This window comes from Aegilops tauschii, chromosome 3 (assembly GCF_002575655.3).
Source record: "Aegilops tauschii subsp. strangulata cultivar AL8/78 chromosome 3, Aet v6.0, whole genome shotgun sequence".
Taxonomy (NCBI): Eukaryota; Viridiplantae; Streptophyta; class Magnoliopsida; order Poales; family Poaceae; genus Aegilops; species Aegilops tauschii.
This window is the reverse complement of record NC_053037.3, coordinates 77,218,740-77,237,546: the sequence shown is the minus strand read 5'-3', so window position 1 is coordinate 77,237,546 and position 18,807 is coordinate 77,218,740. Positions and strand designations below refer to the sequence as shown.

At 46.4% G+C, this 18,807-nt stretch overlaps 1 protein-coding gene across 1 annotated transcript; it reads right to left on the bottom strand.

Moving 5' to 3' along the window:
* Window positions 1–9,131: 9,131 nt before the first annotated feature.
* On the bottom strand, window positions 9,132–18,689 carry LOC109786772 (DNA mismatch repair protein MSH7). The gene is made up of 17 exons (XM_020345331.4): window positions 18,335–18,689; window positions 16,245–17,343; window positions 15,675–15,770; window positions 15,163–15,218; window positions 14,478–14,544; window positions 13,790–13,885; window positions 13,140–13,268; window positions 13,028–13,061; window positions 12,915–12,962; window positions 12,638–12,834; window positions 12,134–12,260; window positions 11,744–12,021; window positions 11,384–11,569; window positions 10,877–11,263; window positions 10,691–10,787; window positions 10,190–10,317; window positions 9,132–9,869 (listed from the first exon to the last, which is right to left on the bottom strand). Exons 1-17 carry the CDS (start codon window positions 18,505–18,507, stop codon window positions 9,399–9,401), a joined length of 3,669 nt encoding a protein of 1,222 aa, XP_020200920.1. The 5' UTR covers window positions 18,508–18,689; the 3' UTR covers window positions 9,132–9,398.
* Window positions 18,690–18,807: the final 118 nt, after the last annotated feature.

The window sequence follows — 18,807 nt, the reverse complement described above, 5'->3', positions numbered from 1 at the left end:
GGTTACCGGAACCCCCCGGGGAAGTATTGGGCCTTAGTGGGCCTTGAGGGGAGAGAGAGGGCAGCAGCCAGGAGGTGGCGCGCCCCCTCCCATGAGGAATCCTAGTTGGACTAGGAGAGGGGGCGCAGCCCCTCTTTCCCTCTCCCTCTCCCTCTCTTTCCTTCCCCCCCCCTCTTTTCCTAGTTGGACTAGGAAAGGGGAGTCCTACTCCTACTAGGAGGAGGACTCCCCCCTCTCCTTGGCGCGCCTAGGGCAGCCGGCCTCCCCCTTGCTCCTTTATATACGGGGGCAGGGGGGCACCTCTATACACACTTGATATACGATATTTTAGCCGTGTGCGGTGCCCCCCTCCACCATATTACACCTCGATAATACCGTCGCGGAGCTTAGGCGAAGCCCTGCGTCGGTGGAACATCATCATCGTCACCACGCCGTCGTGCTGACGAAACTCTCCCTCAACACTCGGCTGGATCGGAGTTCGATGGACGTCATCGAGCTGAACGTGTGCTGAACTCGGAGGTGCCGTGCGTTCGATACTTGATCGGTCGGATCGTGAAGACGTACGACTACATCAACCGCGTTGTGATAACGCTTCCGCTATCGGTCTACGAGGGTACGTGGACAACACTCTCCCCTCTCGTTGCTATGCATCACCATGTTCTTGCGTGTGCGTAGGAAATTTTTTGAAATTACTACGTTCCCCAACACCCTATGCTTCAGCCATAGGCTCTATCATGTGTGCAATGTTGTGTACCAGACCTGATGTGTGCCTTGCTATTAGCTTAGCAGGGAGGTACCAAAGTAATCCAGGAGTGGATCACTGGACAGTCAAGAACATCCTGGAATACCTGAAAAGGACTAAGGATATATTTCTCGTTTATGGAGGTGACAAAGAGCTCGTCGTAAATGGTTACGTCGATGCAAGCTTTGACACAGATCCGGATGACTCTAAGTCACAAACCGGATACGTATTTATATTGAACGGTGGAGCTGTCAGTTGGTGCAGTTCTAAGCAAAGCGTCATGGCGGGATCTACTTGTGTAGCGGAGTACATAGCTGCTTCGGAAGCAGCAAATGAAGGAGTCTGGATGAAGGAGTTCATATCCGATCTAGGTGTCATACCTAGTGCATCGGGTTCAATGAAAATCTTTTGTGACAATACTGGTGCAATTGCCTTGGCAAAGGAATCCAGATTTCACAAGAGAACCAAGCACATCAAGAGACGCTTCAATTCCATCCGCGATCAAGTCAAGGAGGGAGACATAGAGATTTGCAAGATACATACGGATCTGAATGTTGCAGACCCGTTGACTAAGCCTCTCTCACGAGCAAAACATGATCAGCACCAAGACTCCATGGGTGTTAGAATCATTACTATGTAATCTAGATTATTGACTCTAGTGCAAGTGGGAGACTGAAGGAAATATGCCCTAGAGGCAGTAATAAAGTTGTTATTAATATTTCCTTATATCATGATAAATGTTTATTATTAATGCTAGAATTGTATTAACCGAAAACTTAGTACATGTGTGAATACATAGACAAACAGAATGTCACTAGTATGCCTCTACTTGACTAGCTCGTTGAATCAAAGATGGCTAAGTTTCCTAGCATGAGTTGTCATTTGATTAACGGGATCACATCATTAGAGAATGATGTGATTGACTTGACCCATTCCGTTAGCTTAGCATTTGATCATTTAGTGTATTGCTATTGCTTTCTTCATGACTTATACATGTTCCTATGACTATGAGATTATGCAACTCCCGAATACCGGAGGAACACTTAGTGTGCTACCAAACATCACAACGTAACTGGGTGATTATAAAGGTGCTCTAGAGGTGTCTCCAATGGTACTTGTTGAGTTGGGATAGATCGAGATTAGTACTTGTCACTCCGATTGTCGGAGAGGTATCTCTCGGCCCTCTCGGTAATGCACATCACTATAAGCCTTGCAAGAAATGCAACTAATGAGTTAGTTGCGGGATGATGTATTACGGAACGAGAAAAGAGACTTGCCGGTAACGAGATTGAACTAGGTATTGAGATACCGACGATCGAATCTCGGGCAAGTAACATACCGATGATAAAGGGAACAACGTATGTTGTTATGCGGTTTGACCGATAAAGATCTTCGTAGAATATGTAGGAGCCAATATGAGCATCCAGGTTCCGCTATTGGTTATTGACCGGAAACGAGTCTCGGTCATGTCTACATAGTTCTCGAACCCGTAGTGTCCGCACGCTTAACGTTTGGTGACGATCGGTAATATGAGTTTATGTGTTTTGATGTACCGAAGGTAGTTCGGAGTCCCGGATATGATCACGGACATGACGAGGAGTCTCGAAATGGTCGAGACATAAAGATCGATATATTGGATGACTATGTTTGAACTTAGGAAGGGTTCCGGGCAAGTTCGGACGAATACCGGAGTACCGGGGGGTTACCGGAACCCCCCGGGGAGTGTAATGGGCCTATTGGGCCTTAGTGGAGAAGAGGAGGGGTGGCTAGGGCAGGCCGCGCGCCCCTTCCCCCTCTAGTCCGAATTGGACAAGGAGGGGGGGCGGCGCCCCCCTTTCCTTCCCCCTCTCTCCTCCTTCCCTCTCTCCTACTCCTACTCTTGGAAGGGTTGGAGTCCTACTCCCGGTGGGAGTAGGACTCCCCTTGGGGCGCGCCTAGGAGGGCCGGCCCCTCCCCCTCCTCCACTCCTTTATATACGGAGGAGGGGGGCACCCCATAGACACACAAGTTGATCAGTTGTTCTTTTAGCCGTGTTCGGTGCCCCCTCCACCATAATCCACCTCGGTCATATCATAGCGGTGCTTAGGCGAAGCCCTGCATCGATAGCATCATCATCACCGTCATCACGCCATCGTGCTGACGGAACTCTCCCTCGAAGCTCTGCTGGATCGTGAGTTCGTGGGACATCACCGAGCTGAACGTGTGCTGAACTCGGAGGTGTCGTGCGTTCGGTACTTGGATCGGTCGGATCGTGAAGACGTACGACTACATCAACCGCGTTGTCATAACGCTTCCGCTTTCGGTCTACGAGGGTACGTGGACAACACTCTCCCCTCTCGTTGCTATGCATCGCCATGATCTTGCGTGTGCGTAGGAATTTTTTTGAAATTACAACGTTCCCCAACAAAAAGGACTAAGGATATGTTTCTCGTTTATGGAGGTGACAAAGAGCTCGTCATAAATGGTTACATCGATGCAAGCTTTGACACAGATCCGGATGACTCTAAGTCACAAACCGGATACGTATTTATATTGAACGGTTGAGCTGTCAGTTGGTGCAGTTCTAAACAAAGAGTCGTGGCAGGATCTACGTGTGAAGCGGAGTACATAGCTGCTTCGGAAGCAGCAAATGAAGGAGTCTGGATGAAGGAGTTCATATCCGATCTAGGTGTCATACTTAGTGCATCGTGTCCAATGAAAATCTTTTGTGACAATACTGGTGCAATTGCCTTGGCAAAGGAATCCAGATTTCACAAGAGAACCAAGCACATCAAAAGACGCTTCAATTCCATCCGCGATCAAGTCAAGGAGGGAGACATAGAGATTTGCAAGATACATACGGATCTGAATGTGGCAGACCCGTTGACTAAGCCTCTCTCACGAGCAAAACATGATCAGCACCAAGACTCCATGGGTGTTAGAATCATTACTGTGTAATCTAGATTATTGACTCTAGTGCAGGTGGGAGACTCAAGGAAATATGCCCTAGAGGCAATAATGAAGTTGTTATTTATACTCCCTCTGTCCGAAAAAGCTTGTCCCTCAAATGGATCTATCTAGCACCAATTTGTGCTAGATACATCCATTTGAGGGACAAGCTTTTTCGGACGGAGGGAGTATTTCCTTATATCATGATAAATGTTTATTATTCATGCTAGAATTGTATTAACCGGAAACTTAGTACATGTGTGAATACATAGACAAACAGAGTGTCACTAGTATGCCTCTACTTGACTAGCTCGTTAATCAAAGATGGTTAAGTTTCCTAGCCATAGACATGAGTTGTCATTTGATTAACGGGATCACATCATTAGAGAATGATGTGATTGACTTGACCCATTCCGTTAGCTTAGCATTTGATCGTTTAGTATATTGATATTGCTTTCTTCATGACTTATACATGTTCCTATGACTATGAGATTATGCAACTCCCGAATACCGGAGGAACACTTAGTGTGCTATCAAACGTCACAACGTAACTGGGTGATTATAAAGATGCTCTACAGGTGTCTCCGATGGTGTTTTTTGAGTTGGCATAGATCGAGATTAGGATTTGTCACTCCGATTGTCAGAGAGGTATCTCTGGGCCCTCTCGGTAATGCACATCACTATAAGCCTTGCAAGCAATGTGACTAATGAGTTAGTTGCGGGATGATGCATTACGGAACGAGTAAAGAGACTTGCCGGTAACGAGATTGAACTAGGTATTGAGATACCGACGATCGAATCTCGGACAAGTAACATACCGATGACAAATGGAACAACGTATGTTGTTATGCGGTTTGACCGATAAAGATCTTCGTAGAATATGTGGTAGCCAATATGAGCATCCAGATTCTGCTATTGGTTATTGACCGGAGATGAGTCTCGGTCATGTCTACATAGTTCTCGAACCCATAGGGTCCGCACGCTTAACGTTCGATGACGATCGGTATTATGAGTTTATGTGTTTTGATGTACCGAAGGTTGTTCGGAGTCCCGGATGTGATCACGAACATGACGAGGAGTCTCGAAATGGTTGAGACATGAAGATTGATATATTGGAAGGTTATGTTTGGACACCGGAAAGGTTTCAAGTGAGTTCGGGCATTTTCTGGAGTACCCGGGGGTTACCGGAACCCCCCGGGGAGTTAATGGGCCTTAATGGGCCATGGTGGAAGAGAGGAGGAGGAGGCCAAGTGGGAGGCGCGCGCCCCCCAAGCCCAATCCGAATTGGGGGGGGGCTTTCCTTCTCTCCCTCTTCCTCTTCCTTCTTCTCCTACTCCAACTAGGGAAGGGGGGAAACCTACTCCTACTTGGAGTAGGAATCCCCCCTTGGGCGCGCCCCATGAGGCCGGCCCTCCCCCTCCACTACTTTATATACGGGGGAGGGGGACACCCCATAGACACACAAGTTGATTGTTTAGCCGTGTGCGGTGCCCCCCTCCACATATTTCCACCTCGGTCATATCGTTGTAGTGCTTAGGCGAAGCCCTGCATCGGTAACTTCATCATCACCGTCATCACGCCGTCGTGCTGACGAAACTCTCCCTCGGCCTCAGGTGGATCAAGAGTTCGAGGGACGTCATCGAGCTGAACGTGTGCAGATCGCGGAGGTGTCGTGCATTCAGTACTTGATCGGTTGGATCGCGAAGACGTTCGACTACATCAACCGCGTTACTTAACGCTTCCGCTTTCAGTCTACGAGGATACGTGGACACACTCTCCCGCTCGTTGCTATGCATCACATAGATAAATCTTGCGTGATCGTAGGTAAATTTTTTGAAATATTGCGTTCCCCAACACTCTCCTCCGCCGCCGCCGCCGTTGTACCTCTCTGGCCAGCACACAAGCATTATCGGACCTCTGCAACTAGCACCGACGCACCCGCTCACCTTTACGATGGCGTCGTCCACCCAGGACATGTCCGTAGGCAGGTGCACTCCCTCCCCCCTGGTCGACGTCGACCATGGCGAACACCACACCCGGTAGGTGTCCCGTCAAATGCCACTGGGCTTATTTTCGAACTCCATGTCACTTTTTTAGAGTACAAAGGATGGCGGGGTACTCGGCCGTGGAGGACGAGTTGTTGTGTGATGTGTGATTGGTCGTATCTGCAGATTTTCATAGGCAGGAGTAGAGGGGGGCCGTTCTGGCAGTGCGTGCATGATTCATTTCATGCGTGAAAGCACATTACGCCCAACAACATGCATATCATCCATGATCGCAATGTGAAGTCATTATCGTATCGATGGTATGACATCCAAACCACCGTCACCAAGTTTTGTGATGCGGTTAATATGTTGGAGGCAAGGTGGTCATTGCGCAGCAGCAGCCGGGGAGATCAGAAGTTTTGCTTCTTCTTGCTCAACTTGTTGATTGATTCATTCATTCATTCAATATTTCTCTACACATTGTGTAGCCCGTACACGTGACGTGATGTACCACAGGCTAGAGAGACGGAAATTTACGCACATACACTGTTGAATGAAGCTGAAGGGGCAGTATATGTGGGACGACATGATCCGTTTGCGAAAAACTTGTTGAACATCTAGTTAATCTCGTTGAATTTGAATTATTGTTGTAGTAGACTTATTTGCATGCTATGTATGAACAATTTATGTTATTTTTATCCTAACTTTGATGAAATCCGTCGTGTTTGCATGAATTTTGTCCCGTTAGTTGAAACCCGACTTGAAATGTATGCGGGACTCGGATGTAGGATGGCCGCCTCCTACATCCGAGTCCACGGTCTGGTCCACCCTGTCTACGGATATGGATGTCAGAGCAAATTTGTGGGCCATCGTTGGAGATGCACTAACCTGGTTAAAATAACAATTTCTCATACGGTATAGAAATATCATACATTTAGAACTTGGTTGAGAAATTGTTAATAGAAATTTTTATTGAATATTGTGAATTGGCTCCCTTTTAATAATAACCAATCAAATAAGTAGCTTCACAAAATTAAATCATATAAGTAGTTTAAATTACAAGAAAGGAGTTGGACAATGCATAACACATTGTACTAAAGTGTACCGACAAACACGGCACCAACAACTCAGTTTAAACACCCTTGCTTGTTTTTCCTGCCATTATTGCTTCCATCGTGGTGTTTTCTGCCACGTTTTCTCTCGCCGCCACCAACTTTAGCACCAACATTGTGGCCCATTCTACCATCTCCACTAGTGCCACTGCCAGCTCCAAGACCGCCTCTAGTGCCAAGGCCCTTGCCGGTTCCAGCACCTCCGCCGACTTCAATCCCTCCTCCAGCACCAACACCCTTGCCCAATCCACTACCTACACCAATACCGCTGCCACTGCCAGCTCCGATGCCGCCTCCAGCACCAACGCCCTTGCCCAATCCACTACCTCCACCAATACCGCTACCACTGCCAGCACCGATGCCACCTCCGACACCAGCTCCCATGCCTTCACCCGCACCACCACCACTTCCAAAGCCGCCTCCTGCACCTCCGCCGGCTCCAAAGCCACCTCCACCTCCAAAACCGCCACCTATACCACTGCCAGCTCCGAGGCCGCCTCCAAAACCACTGCCTGCACCACCACCGCCTCCGAAGCCGCCACCCATTCCAGCACCAGAACCTGCTCCAACACCAAATCCACCACCGCTGCCACCTCCAAAACCACCGCCTTTTCCTCCACCGCCTCCAAAGCCGCCTCCCATTCCAGCACCAGATCCGGCTCCAGCACCAAATCCACCACCGCTTCCACCGCCACCTCCAAAACCACCGCCCTTCCCTCCACCTACACCGTTGCCGCCTCCAAGGCCTCCACCGTTGTCATCGCCTATGCCTCCCCCGGAACCACCACCCATACCGCCGCCGCCACCAAAGCCTCCACCACTCCCGCCACCTACGCCTCCACCGGAACCACCACCCATACCGCCGCCGGCTCCAAAACCTCCACCGCTCCCGCCACCTATGGCTCCCCCGGAACCACCACCCATACCGCCGCCACCACCTATGCCTCCACCGGAACCACCACCCATACCGCCGCCGGCTCCAAAACCTCCACCGCTCCCTCCACCAATGCCGGCACCAGAACCACCGCCGATGCCGCCTCCAGCTCCACCACCGGCGCCGCCTCCCATGCCTGCGCCACTACCAGCACCTCCTCCTGCGCCACCACCAGCACCGAATCCGCCGCCGCTGCCAAATCCTCCACCACCACCTGCGCCAGCTCCTCCTCCAAGTCCCCCGCCACCACCAATTCCTCCACCACCTCCAGCTCCGGCTCCTCCTCCGAGTTCACCACCAACGCCCATTCCTCCGCCAGCTCCTCCTCCAAACCCACCTCCACCACCGCTACCCATCCCTCCACCAGCTCCGCCTCCGAATCCACCTCCACCACCAGCGCCAACACCACCACCCGCTCCCGCCCCACCTCCGAGCCCACCGCCCGCTCCTACACCTCCTCCGCTTCCAAACCCTGCACCGGCACCGCTGCCCATGCCGCCGCCTGCACCACCTCCTCCCCCAAACCCACCACCACCTCCCATACCTCCGCCTCCGCCCGCTCCACCTCCAGCACCAACGCCGCCTCCCATCCCACCGCCTACGCCAACGCCAGCGCCCTTACCATGCTTCTTCTTATCGCAGCCCTCCGCCTCCGGCCCAACCGTGCCCGTGGTCCACACCACAGGCTTGTCCCACGCCGCAGCACTCGCCGCCCACCCAAGCGCCAGCAGCAGCAGGCACGCCATTGCCCGGCTCCCCATCCGAACCCCGCCTTTCAGCCGCGAGGCTGCCACTATCAACGTCGTACGGTAGAGTGGGAGAGTTCTGTGGTGCTACTCGCTCGCTGTGTGCATGCGCTGGGGAAGCGGGAGGCGCCGGGCGGGGTATTTATAAACGGGAGGAGCACGCGCTAGCTCTGGATTAAATGGAGGCGTAGGCAACAGGCCTGCCCGCTTTCGGTTTGGTGGCGGGTGGACGAGGGCGAGGGAGCGTTGACATGGCTCAACGTATGTCTTTTTAATGCAGTGCCCTGTGGCGGGAGGCTTTGGTTTGCGCAGCCCAGCGCCGCATTTCTCACTTTCGAGAGCTACTCATGCATGTCTAGCTGTTCTGCGCAAGCGGTAGCTTGATCGGTTGCCTACTTGCCTTCTTTACTTCTTTTAGCCTGTGATTTGTACAGTTGCGTCTCTGTGCGTTTGTGTGTGCATGCACGATGCAGCGGATGGTGCAGCTGTTCATTAATGGCGAGGAGCTCGCAAAGAAGCGATGCGGATGGTAGGAAGAGAGGACGGACAGCTCGGCGCGCACGGGGATGCTTGTGTCCGAGAAATGGCGGTAAGCCCTTTTCTCTGCAAGTGGGCTTTGTAGCTGTCCATACAGGCAAATGGAGTTTGATGAACTTGCGGTGTTGGTGCTTGATCTTGCCAGCCTTGTCAAAACTCTCGACTAATCACTAGGAATGTGCATGTGATTACAAACTACGAGATGAAGTTTTTGACAGTTCAGATGAACTCAGGCCCAGGTGCGCTTGCGTGATTACAAACGCGAGGTAAATATATACAAAGCCGTCGACTGGGACGGATTAAAACACTGATGATTAATGGTGAGCGGCGACTTTCTCGGTGCTCATCTTCCTCCTTCAGACTACCTACATCTAATGGTGCCACGCATAATTACCGGTGGCGACTTCTCAGCGCTCAGCTTCCTCCTTTCCTGAAATGAGACTTGAGCTCCTGGGCGACGCAGAACATCGTGTCCATGGTGTCCTCGTCCAGGTGCGCGTCCTTGACGCCGCCGATCGCCAGGATCGTCTGCAGCCAGTCCTCGTGGAGGGTGGAGAACTCCGCTCGCCCTTCGCTCGACCTGAAGTTCCCTGCGATCCTCGACTTCATCATCTCGCCCGCGACCGCCGCCTTCTCCACTATGGACTTTGGGATCCCCGCCATCGTGGCGACCTGCAGGCCGTAGCTCTCCGGAGAGGCGCCTGACACAAGACGGTAGAGGAAGGTGAGCTCCATCTCGCCGTTGCCGCCGCTCCTTGGCCTCAGCATGCAGGCCATGTGCTGGAGGCTCACGTGGGGGTGGGAGGCGAACTCCTTGGTGAGAGGGTGGTAGTGGGTGGCAAAGAGCAGACGGCATCGCACCTGTTCCACCAGGTGGCGGAATACCTGAGGCAAAATACAGTCATCAGAAGCACGAAATTGTTTGTCAGAAAATGGATACGATGTGAAAACAATGAGAAAGCACACGGCAATGGCTGATATGCCATGTTGAACGTACGAAATTGATCGGTTTTCTGACTGTCCTATCAATGGCTGATATGCAAAACTACTCCTTCCGTCCCATAATATAAGATCGTTCTTGAAGCTATGTAGCTTACTGATACGGACAATGACCTTAAAAGACACGGCGACAGCATCTACCATGAAAAAGGCATACTGAAGGGTATGGCAAGCATGGTTATGTAATGGATTGAAGGAAGACTTACTGCATATGCAATCGCGTATCCATCAAATGTGCTAGTTCCTCTGCCAAGTTCATCAAGCAAGACAAGAGAATCCTCAGTTGCATTCTGAAGAACAGATGCAGTCTCACTACATTCGACAAGAAAAGTACCTGCAAGACCGCAAATAATGTTGTAACAATCCAAGTTAGGGTCATTGTCATCTCATACCCTGTTCATGATTCATGGTACGGCCAAAAGAAAATTGACAAGTGCTTTAGAAGTTAATATTGACAACCCATGGATTTACTCAACAGATATACCATGTAAAAATAGCTATATAATTTATGTGCAAATGCATATTTGACTATACAAGTATCATTTTATTGGGAACCAGTGTCAGAATATATTATTTATGCAGAACAATAAAAAATAAACCCATGTCTGACCAGATCCAGTTGTAGGACAACCCATATAAAGACCTTATCCGTTTTTAACTCCTGTTTTGCGCCAAAAGCAATAGGATTTGCAACACTGATTACTTACTTTCTCCAGACATAATCCGATCCGTTGCGCCTAGCCGTGTAAAGATGGAGTCTGCAAGGGTCAATTCACATGATATGCAGGGGACATAACAGCCAAGCTGCAGACAAGAAATTCCATTTATACATCCAAATAGGGAGCCCAGGAGTTAACAAGAAAAAGGGTATAACCAGATTTACTTATACATACCTGGGCAAGCACGATAGCCAAGCAGGTGGCGCGCATTATTGTAGATTTTCCTCCCATATTTGGACCAGTCAACAACAATGCAAAGCGATTATGACCCAATAAATCCTGGCCAAGAGACAAATCGTTTGGCACAAGCCCAGTTCCACTTTCTGCAAAAGCATATGGATGCCATAGACCCTTCATCCGAAGTATAGGCGATTTGTCTTTCAACAGAATACGTGGTCTGCACATGGTGCCAAATGATGACAATGCCATTGCTGCAAAGGACCTAAGGACATCAACAGTGCTGATGGCATTGATTACCAAAGACCATTCGGTAGCTTTTCCAACAAAATGTTCCACTAAATTAGCCAAGGTGGTAGCATCATGGTCTTTGATATCATGATCCTGTCAAAAACTCAAAACACACAATCAGTACTGTGGAAGTCCAAAACACAGACAGCAAATACTAAAAATAACCGCTTCTTAGATAGATAGCGTCCGAAGAAATTCCCAGCATATTCATACCTGGTACTGTTCAAAGTCAATGCGTATAGCCTCTTCAAACTGATGGACTGATTCATCAAGAGAACTCAGGGTTGGAATATCAACTGATTTTGACAGCGCTGGAATGCCATGGTCCTCTCTACGCAAGGCACTTAATAAGTCAATTGCAACCCGGAGGCCCTTGATAAGCATGCAAAACGTTTTAATCTGGAAAATGCAGAAAATTTGCATGTCATTAGCAGTAGTGTAGATACAAGAAAGGCAAACTTCATAATTTGCAAAAATGGGCATCTCATTGATTGAATCTAATCCATACAAAAGAGAACTTTAAGCTACGATAAGCTTAGGACTGGGAATGAAAAAGAAAGAACAACCACTAACCCGCCTCTTTAATATCTTTTCACCAACAAAAGGCAACAGGACAGCAGATGTTAGCCCAACAGTAGATCTGACTCGCCCAAGTAACCTCTCAAGGTCAGGAATTTTCCGGAGATGCTCAAGTGTAACAGAGCCTACCCCACAATGTTGAATGAAACCCTCAACAATATCAAGCCTTCTATTTATAGCATCGACATCTTTTAGTGGATGGCATATCCATCTTCTTAAAAGCCGCTTACCAGATGCGGTTATGCAGTGATTGAGGTGCTTGTACAGAGTACCTAAAACAAAGTAAATATAATACAAAGTTTATCAGTGTTTTTATGTTTGGATATATTAGGAAATTGTCACAGCAGGCTGCTAAAATAAAATAGGTAGAAGGCAAACTCCTACCTGATGAGCCACCATCAAAGTTATTGCCGAAAATCTCCAGGTTCACAAGAGTCTGACCATCCATCCTTAAACAAGTTTGGTACACATTGTAAGGTAAGACTTCCCCATTTTTTAGAGCATCGTCTAGCTGTTTCCAGATTGTAGCTTATCAGAACGTGAACAGGCAGTCTTATGAAAACAATCGTTTCCCAAGCAAATAAAAAAAGAAAGGCAAGCACATCATTTATGCTATGATTTGTGCAAACAATTTTTTGACATTATACTAGTTTAAAACTAGAACACCTTTGCACATATAATTTGTGAAGTTGATATGGTCATTATAGAAAATGAGAAAAATTTATATATTAAAGAAACTACATACTAATTAGTTGTATCTAGGAAACTGGAAAGTGATGTCTAATGACAGTGTTCTGAAGCAATTTGCAAGTGTTGCTGAGAAGGAAAATGTTGCAACAGAGGCACTCGGAGAGAGAGAGAGAGAGAGTTGGATAAACATAAGTATACCATAAGTCTAGTCAAATGACCAATAAGTCCACCAAGTGCACAGATAACTGCATCTCGATTCACTGAATAATCCAATGCAGATAGCCAAGAATCTGTTGATGCTTTAAAGTATCCTTTAGAATGTACTAGCATTTGAATTTGTGAGGCATCAGAGAAATCTGTCCCAGGTAGTGGGGTCAGTTGCATTTTCACAGAGCCTGCAGTTAGAAGAAAGATGTTTAACAAAGAAACCAGATGAGAATAGAAACTAAAAGAGCAAAAGATTACAACATTTTACCTGCTGAGGCATATTTTATCATTGATTTACGACTTTCTCTTGAGAGGCCTGACAAAAGAAAACAAATATTAGTTCTTAATACATCGAGATTACAAGATAAAAGATGTACTGACCTGAGGATTCATAGATTATCTCCCTCGGGGAAACCTGAAAAAGCATACTGATGAATGATCATTTCTGATCTGTTGAACCAAAGCAAATAAATTGCTACAGCAAAGAGCCTACCTGCACCAGCAAAGCCCCCAAAGCTGCAGAAGAATCATCATCTTGAAGTGAACCAACCCAGATTTTAAGTGCAGCATAATCTAGAAAAGCAAATCCGTAGACCCGAGAACCATTAGAAGCTAGAGTAACCTGAAAATTCCAACAACAAAAAAGAGGACAGGCTACATTAGGTCAACATCACCTATGAAAAATGTTGATAAAACTAATTCAAGATGAATTACAGAATTTGTGAACAAATTGCAGGACAAAACTGACTCGTAAAAACTAGGATACATAACACTGCATGTTTCACAGGGACACTGAAAATATCATTTTACTAAAACAATAGCTGAATTAAGTATCAAGATTGTCTTCTGCAAGTTACATATATTTCTACATTATTGCCACAATATTTTACATGTTTATACACAGTGATCAACCAGATTTAGATTTATCACTATGTTTCTATGTAAATTTATTTGGTCATTGTGTCCAAAGACCACGAGTTTGTAGTTCTTTCCTGTCTTTTGAGGAAAGTGTTCTTTCTATTATCAGATGGTTAGCTTTTCTGGTAGTATTGTGTCCTCTCATGTGCGTCAGATGAACATACAAAACATTATACCAAATCATATTGCCAAATGCAATGTATTGCTTTGTTAAAAAAGGCAAACCTCTTTCAATGCAAGAAGATGAACAGCATCAGGCCCTATGTTGCTGTCAGCTGCAGTTGACGGTGTGGATACATGAGCTAACTTTCTTTCAATAACCTTGCAGAAGTACGAAAAAAATGTCACACTTATATACAGTCAATCTCTTGTAACTTGAAAGGACAAGCTTTATGCATCCGTCAATGGAGATGCCAGGGTACATATTAATATATGCAATGCATTCAAGTGCTGCTGCACAGACCACAGGTTATGTACCTACTACCTTGATCAATTCTACTACATGTTTTAGACCAAGAGAGTGTCTAATGTGTGTGCTTCACCATTAGTTTTGCAGTCACATGTCAATGTAAGTTCTTAAAACTGTACTGACCTCTAAGTTTTTTTATGACAATCTAGTAGTAACATTTGCACGAGATTATCAAAATACTATTTAGTATATACTCCCTCCGTTTCTAAAATCTAAATACAAGACTTTTTAGAGATTTCAATATAGACTACATGCGGATGTATATAGACATATTTTAGTGTGTGGATTCACTCATTTTGCTCCGTATGTAGTCCATATTGGAATCTCTAAAGGGCTTATATTTAGGAACGGAGGGAATAAATATATTAGTGGTCAAAGTTTCAAAGTGTTGACTACACACATTCTGAAAGGGCATCCAAAAAAGAATGGAAGTGGAAAACTTACTGAATTTGGTCCTCTAGCTTTCGCCTGTGCTGCAGATTCCATTTGTTCTATCCTTCCAACTTTATATCTGGAGGGAAATGCTAGATAGATGAGCAGTCAAACCACCAAAAGAAATAAAAGTAGAGCAAGAAGTAATTTATATCCAGCATTATAATGGATGTGTCACATCACAAATCATATCATATACATTTCAGTATACAAGGCCACTTCATTTTTTTTATGTCTAATTTTGACCATTAGTTTTACCAACAAAAAGTCAGTTATATGCCACAAAAAGTATGTCAATGTATACACATTGGAAAGAACTTTCCGATACATTTTTTATGACATATAACCCGTATTTTGTTGACCAAAATTATAAGTCAAAGTTTGACACGAAAAACCAAAGTGGCCTTGCGTACAAAAATGGAGGAGTAATCAAATATAGCATTCAGAAGGAAACTAATTGCATTTTGCAGCTGAACAGATATAGTTTTTTTTCACAACAACACTGGCACAGAAACCAATAAGGAATCAATTTTAAGTGCATTTCTCATATTATAATCAACAACAATACCGATAGAAACAAACATATGGCCTATCAATACCAACCAGAAGAACTGTGCATGAACTTGCTGGTGTTCAAGATAATTTTAAGATCAAAATGCTGAAAATGAGCAAACCATAAGGAGACTAAGAAGTTTACCCCCGAGCTAAAAGCTTTTCAACAGCATTGTCAATCCCACTCTCTGAAATACCAACCTTCACATAAGATGAACAAGTCAGCCTCATGTACCACAGCAAGAGTGTTTACTAAAAGGCTGTATAAAACTCCCTTTTCTTCAAGAGCAAAGCATTAGTTGAAACAAAACATGAAATGCTACAATAGTGGCCAACAAAATATGAAAAACACAAGCTGCTGCGGATAGACCCTAGAGGAAGTGGTGTATTGCCAAAAGCTTGAAGCAATTTACCCAATCATCTCCAAAATGCCAATAGAACTACATTACCGAGAGTATTGTCTAAATAATACGAAATAATATAGCGTACACATGATATTATAGGACAAATGATCTAGCAAATGATACTTATTACTCAACCAACAAGCAACCATGAGGGAGTATAAATTAGCAGGGTCAGCACAGCAGACATTCAGACGTCAGAACCAAGCATTCCAGTGGAAAAATAAGAATGGTCACGGTTTATGACTTAGGTTACCTGTCGGCATTTTCCCACCCCACTAATAGTCATTTTCCAATCAAGTTCCTTTTGGCCGATCTCAGCATCTACTTCATAGAGCTCATAAAACTTCCCCTACAAATACAGGAAAAACACTTCTGTAGGTTATAAATCTCAAGTAGCAGAAAAGAACTGGTCAACTTAGATAATTTTGGAGGTCAGGGGAGTCTGGGAGAGGGATCAAAGCAGCATTCAAAACTGTGAGGTGTAAGCAGACTGAGAGGATAAGAACAAATGAAGGAACCCAAAATAAAAGCAAATAACATTTTGGATTATTAACCAGAACAAACATCATTCATAAATGTCTAACTTTTGATGCATAGAGTAATTGAGTTAGAACTGTTTAAGTATGAGAAGTAAACAAAGAATTGTGCAGTAGTCCCATGAGAAAAATGCATCTAGTTCATAATTATAGGGTTAGGCCATAGCTCAGTATGACACCAAGGTATGAGAGATACTGGTTAGCATTGCAGTAATCTTTAACGTGATAATCTTACAGATAGTATACTGCATATATGCAGTGTATGAGTCAATGATGATGGAATTTACCACTTTGAAGAAGAGGAGAACATCCATATATTTACACTTAATAGTCCAGTATTGCTTTTGAGATGTTGACATCTTTCTCAGTGCATCAGGTGGAATAAAAAGAGTTCTCTTGTCATAAAGTGGGTCATCTGGCCGCCTTTTATTTGCATCCCTGATATTCAAAGGATTCAGCCATTCAAATTTACTACGTGCACTTTCAGCCATTTCATCATGAACCATTTTCCCAGCTGGAGAACAATGAGCTGATTTCACCTTCTTATTTGAACCCCACAAAGGAGACTGACAGTTATTGGCAGTCATGCATTGATCCTGTTGAACTCTCTTCCCACGAGGAGCCACTGCTTGTGTCACTGGAGTTTCTGGTTTCAGAAGAACAGAATCAAGTTCCGGAAACAGTGTAGCAGGTGCTCCAATATTCTTACTGTTCATAGATACTGAGAACTTATTGGAGTGGTTCTGCAGCGGAGTTCCATTTGAATCAAATTCCGGAAACAAATTAGTTGCTTTAATGTATGAATGGTCTGAAGACCCAGAGAATAGCTTCTTTGAGTGTTTCGCTGTAGGAGTATCATTCGAATCAAGTCCAAGCGGTGTCACTGCTCTAAGGTATTCACCACTAGAAGAGCCCGATGACAACTTTTTCGATGGATGCTGCAAAGGAATTGGATATGAACGATACTCTGATAAAGGTGTATCTGCTCCATGAAAAGGCCCAGAAAAGATTCTCTTTAACGGATCCTGGGATGGAGTTTGTACATCAAATGCTTCAAACACTGAATTAGCTTGAACGTACTGGTTGCTGGGGCACTCTGAGGATAACTTCTTCGGACACTCCTGAAGCAGAGTTTGATCTGAACCAATTTCAGGGAACAGCGTGCTTGCTCTAACAAATTCATCTGTGGAAGACCTTGCAGAGAACTTCAATGGCTCCTGTGGCGGAGTGGTATCTGTGCTATGTTCTGCAAATAACACAGTTCCTCTGCTATATTTGCCGTTGTACCGTACAGGGAATGATGCACTTGGCTGCTCATTTGAGGTATCTTCATTTTTACCAGGTAAGGCTCTCTCAGCATTTCTAATCTGAGTGGCATCTTTGTTTCTGCAACAAACACAGAGAGCATCACCATGATGGCACAGCAAAAAAAAACAAGAAAGTGTTTTCCAAAGTAAGCGGAAAATCTGCCGATGCAAACCAACAAACAAGACACTTTAGGGACCGAGAAGGCAATAACATACACCTGTCATACACCCAATAACACAGAAACAAATGCATCCAACCCAAATAATCCATAGTCCATTACAGCAATCCAAGCTTGCACTAAAGTGAAGGACAATTAGCACAGTTAAACACTGGACCCAAAATCCAATGAACTTAATGCTAGTTGCAATGTAGATGGAATGAACCACATGCATATTACGAATCTGCAATCACTGACAATATGTATTAGCCCAGATTCTGCCTTTCGATTGTATGGAACAGCTTCCAACCTGAAGTTTACTTTGGTTCGTAAAATTATGGTGGATCATCTATTCATGCTCAAAAACTACAAACATGTGAATCGAAACACAGATAGATCACATAAAACACCATCCAACAGCCAAGAGACACGGGCAGTAAGCAAATTGGAGTTAAGAGAAACGGATTTAACAGCAAGCATGGCGACTGATGAGGACAACGCAATAGCAAAAACAAACTGACTAACTGAACATGACAATGCGGCCCGTAAACTATCAGGCACAACACATGCAGTGGCCAAACACCAAGCGCGTTCAGGAGCTAAGCCCGTCAAAAGACAGCGTAACTGCAAACTCGCATTGACCTCATCCCTGCTGCTACTGGCCACACAATAGCGCTACCCGCAGCAAACGAAGCCACGCCAGAATATGGGTTCAAGCAATTCCAGCAGCATACACGCGGAGACCAAGCCAACGATAAATCGACCGAATCGGCATTCACTGTCAAGCGGCAACCACCTAAGCGAATGCGCGCGCGGACCCGTTAGCTAGATACTGCGGCAGCTGGCCCAATCAAACTACGCCCAAACCCAGACAAAACCCTAGGACGGGCGGGAGCTGCATTGGTCGCGTACCTCCCCTGCGACGGCGGACGCACGAGCCGCTCCATGATGCCGTCGACCGACGACGCGGCGGGGGACCGCGGGGGCCTCTCGGGGGTCGTGCCGGCGCCGGACGCCTCCTGCGCCGGGCTCGGGCGCGGGTGGAGGAAGGAGCGGATGGACTGCTGCTGCCGCCGCGGCTGCATCGCGGTGGCCGGGATTCGACTCGAGGTGGCTCCGTCCGGGCGGGAGGAGCGGGGTTCTCTGGGAGGTGGGGAGCGGAGAGGGGAATGGGAGGGAGATGAAATTATTTGGGGGAATTTCCGAGCGGGAAATGCGAGCGCGGTGGAGAGGGGAAATGGGTGGGGGTTTTCCGCTTTCCCCGCCGTCTCGCGTCTCGCGCCCTGCGTGCGGGGAAGAAGAGAGGCTTGGGCCAGGCCTGAAAGCTTTGTGCCAAATCGGCGGCCTGAACTTCCAGCTCGCTCCTGCACACGATGGGCCCCTGG

Coding starts and splice junctions, on each gene's coding strand:
- LOC109786772 (XM_020345331.4), bottom strand. CDS start 18,507: ATGCAGCCGCGGCGGCAGCAGCAGTCCATCCGCTCCTTCCTCCACCCG. Junction 15,771..16,244: donor TTCTCCTCTTCTTCAAAGTG/GTAAATTCCATC, acceptor CTGTATTTGTAG/GGGAAGTTTTATGAGCTCTA. Junction 12,261..12,637: donor GTCATTTGACTAGACTTATG/GTATACTTATGT, acceptor ATCTGGAAACAG/CTAGACGATGCTCTAAAAAA.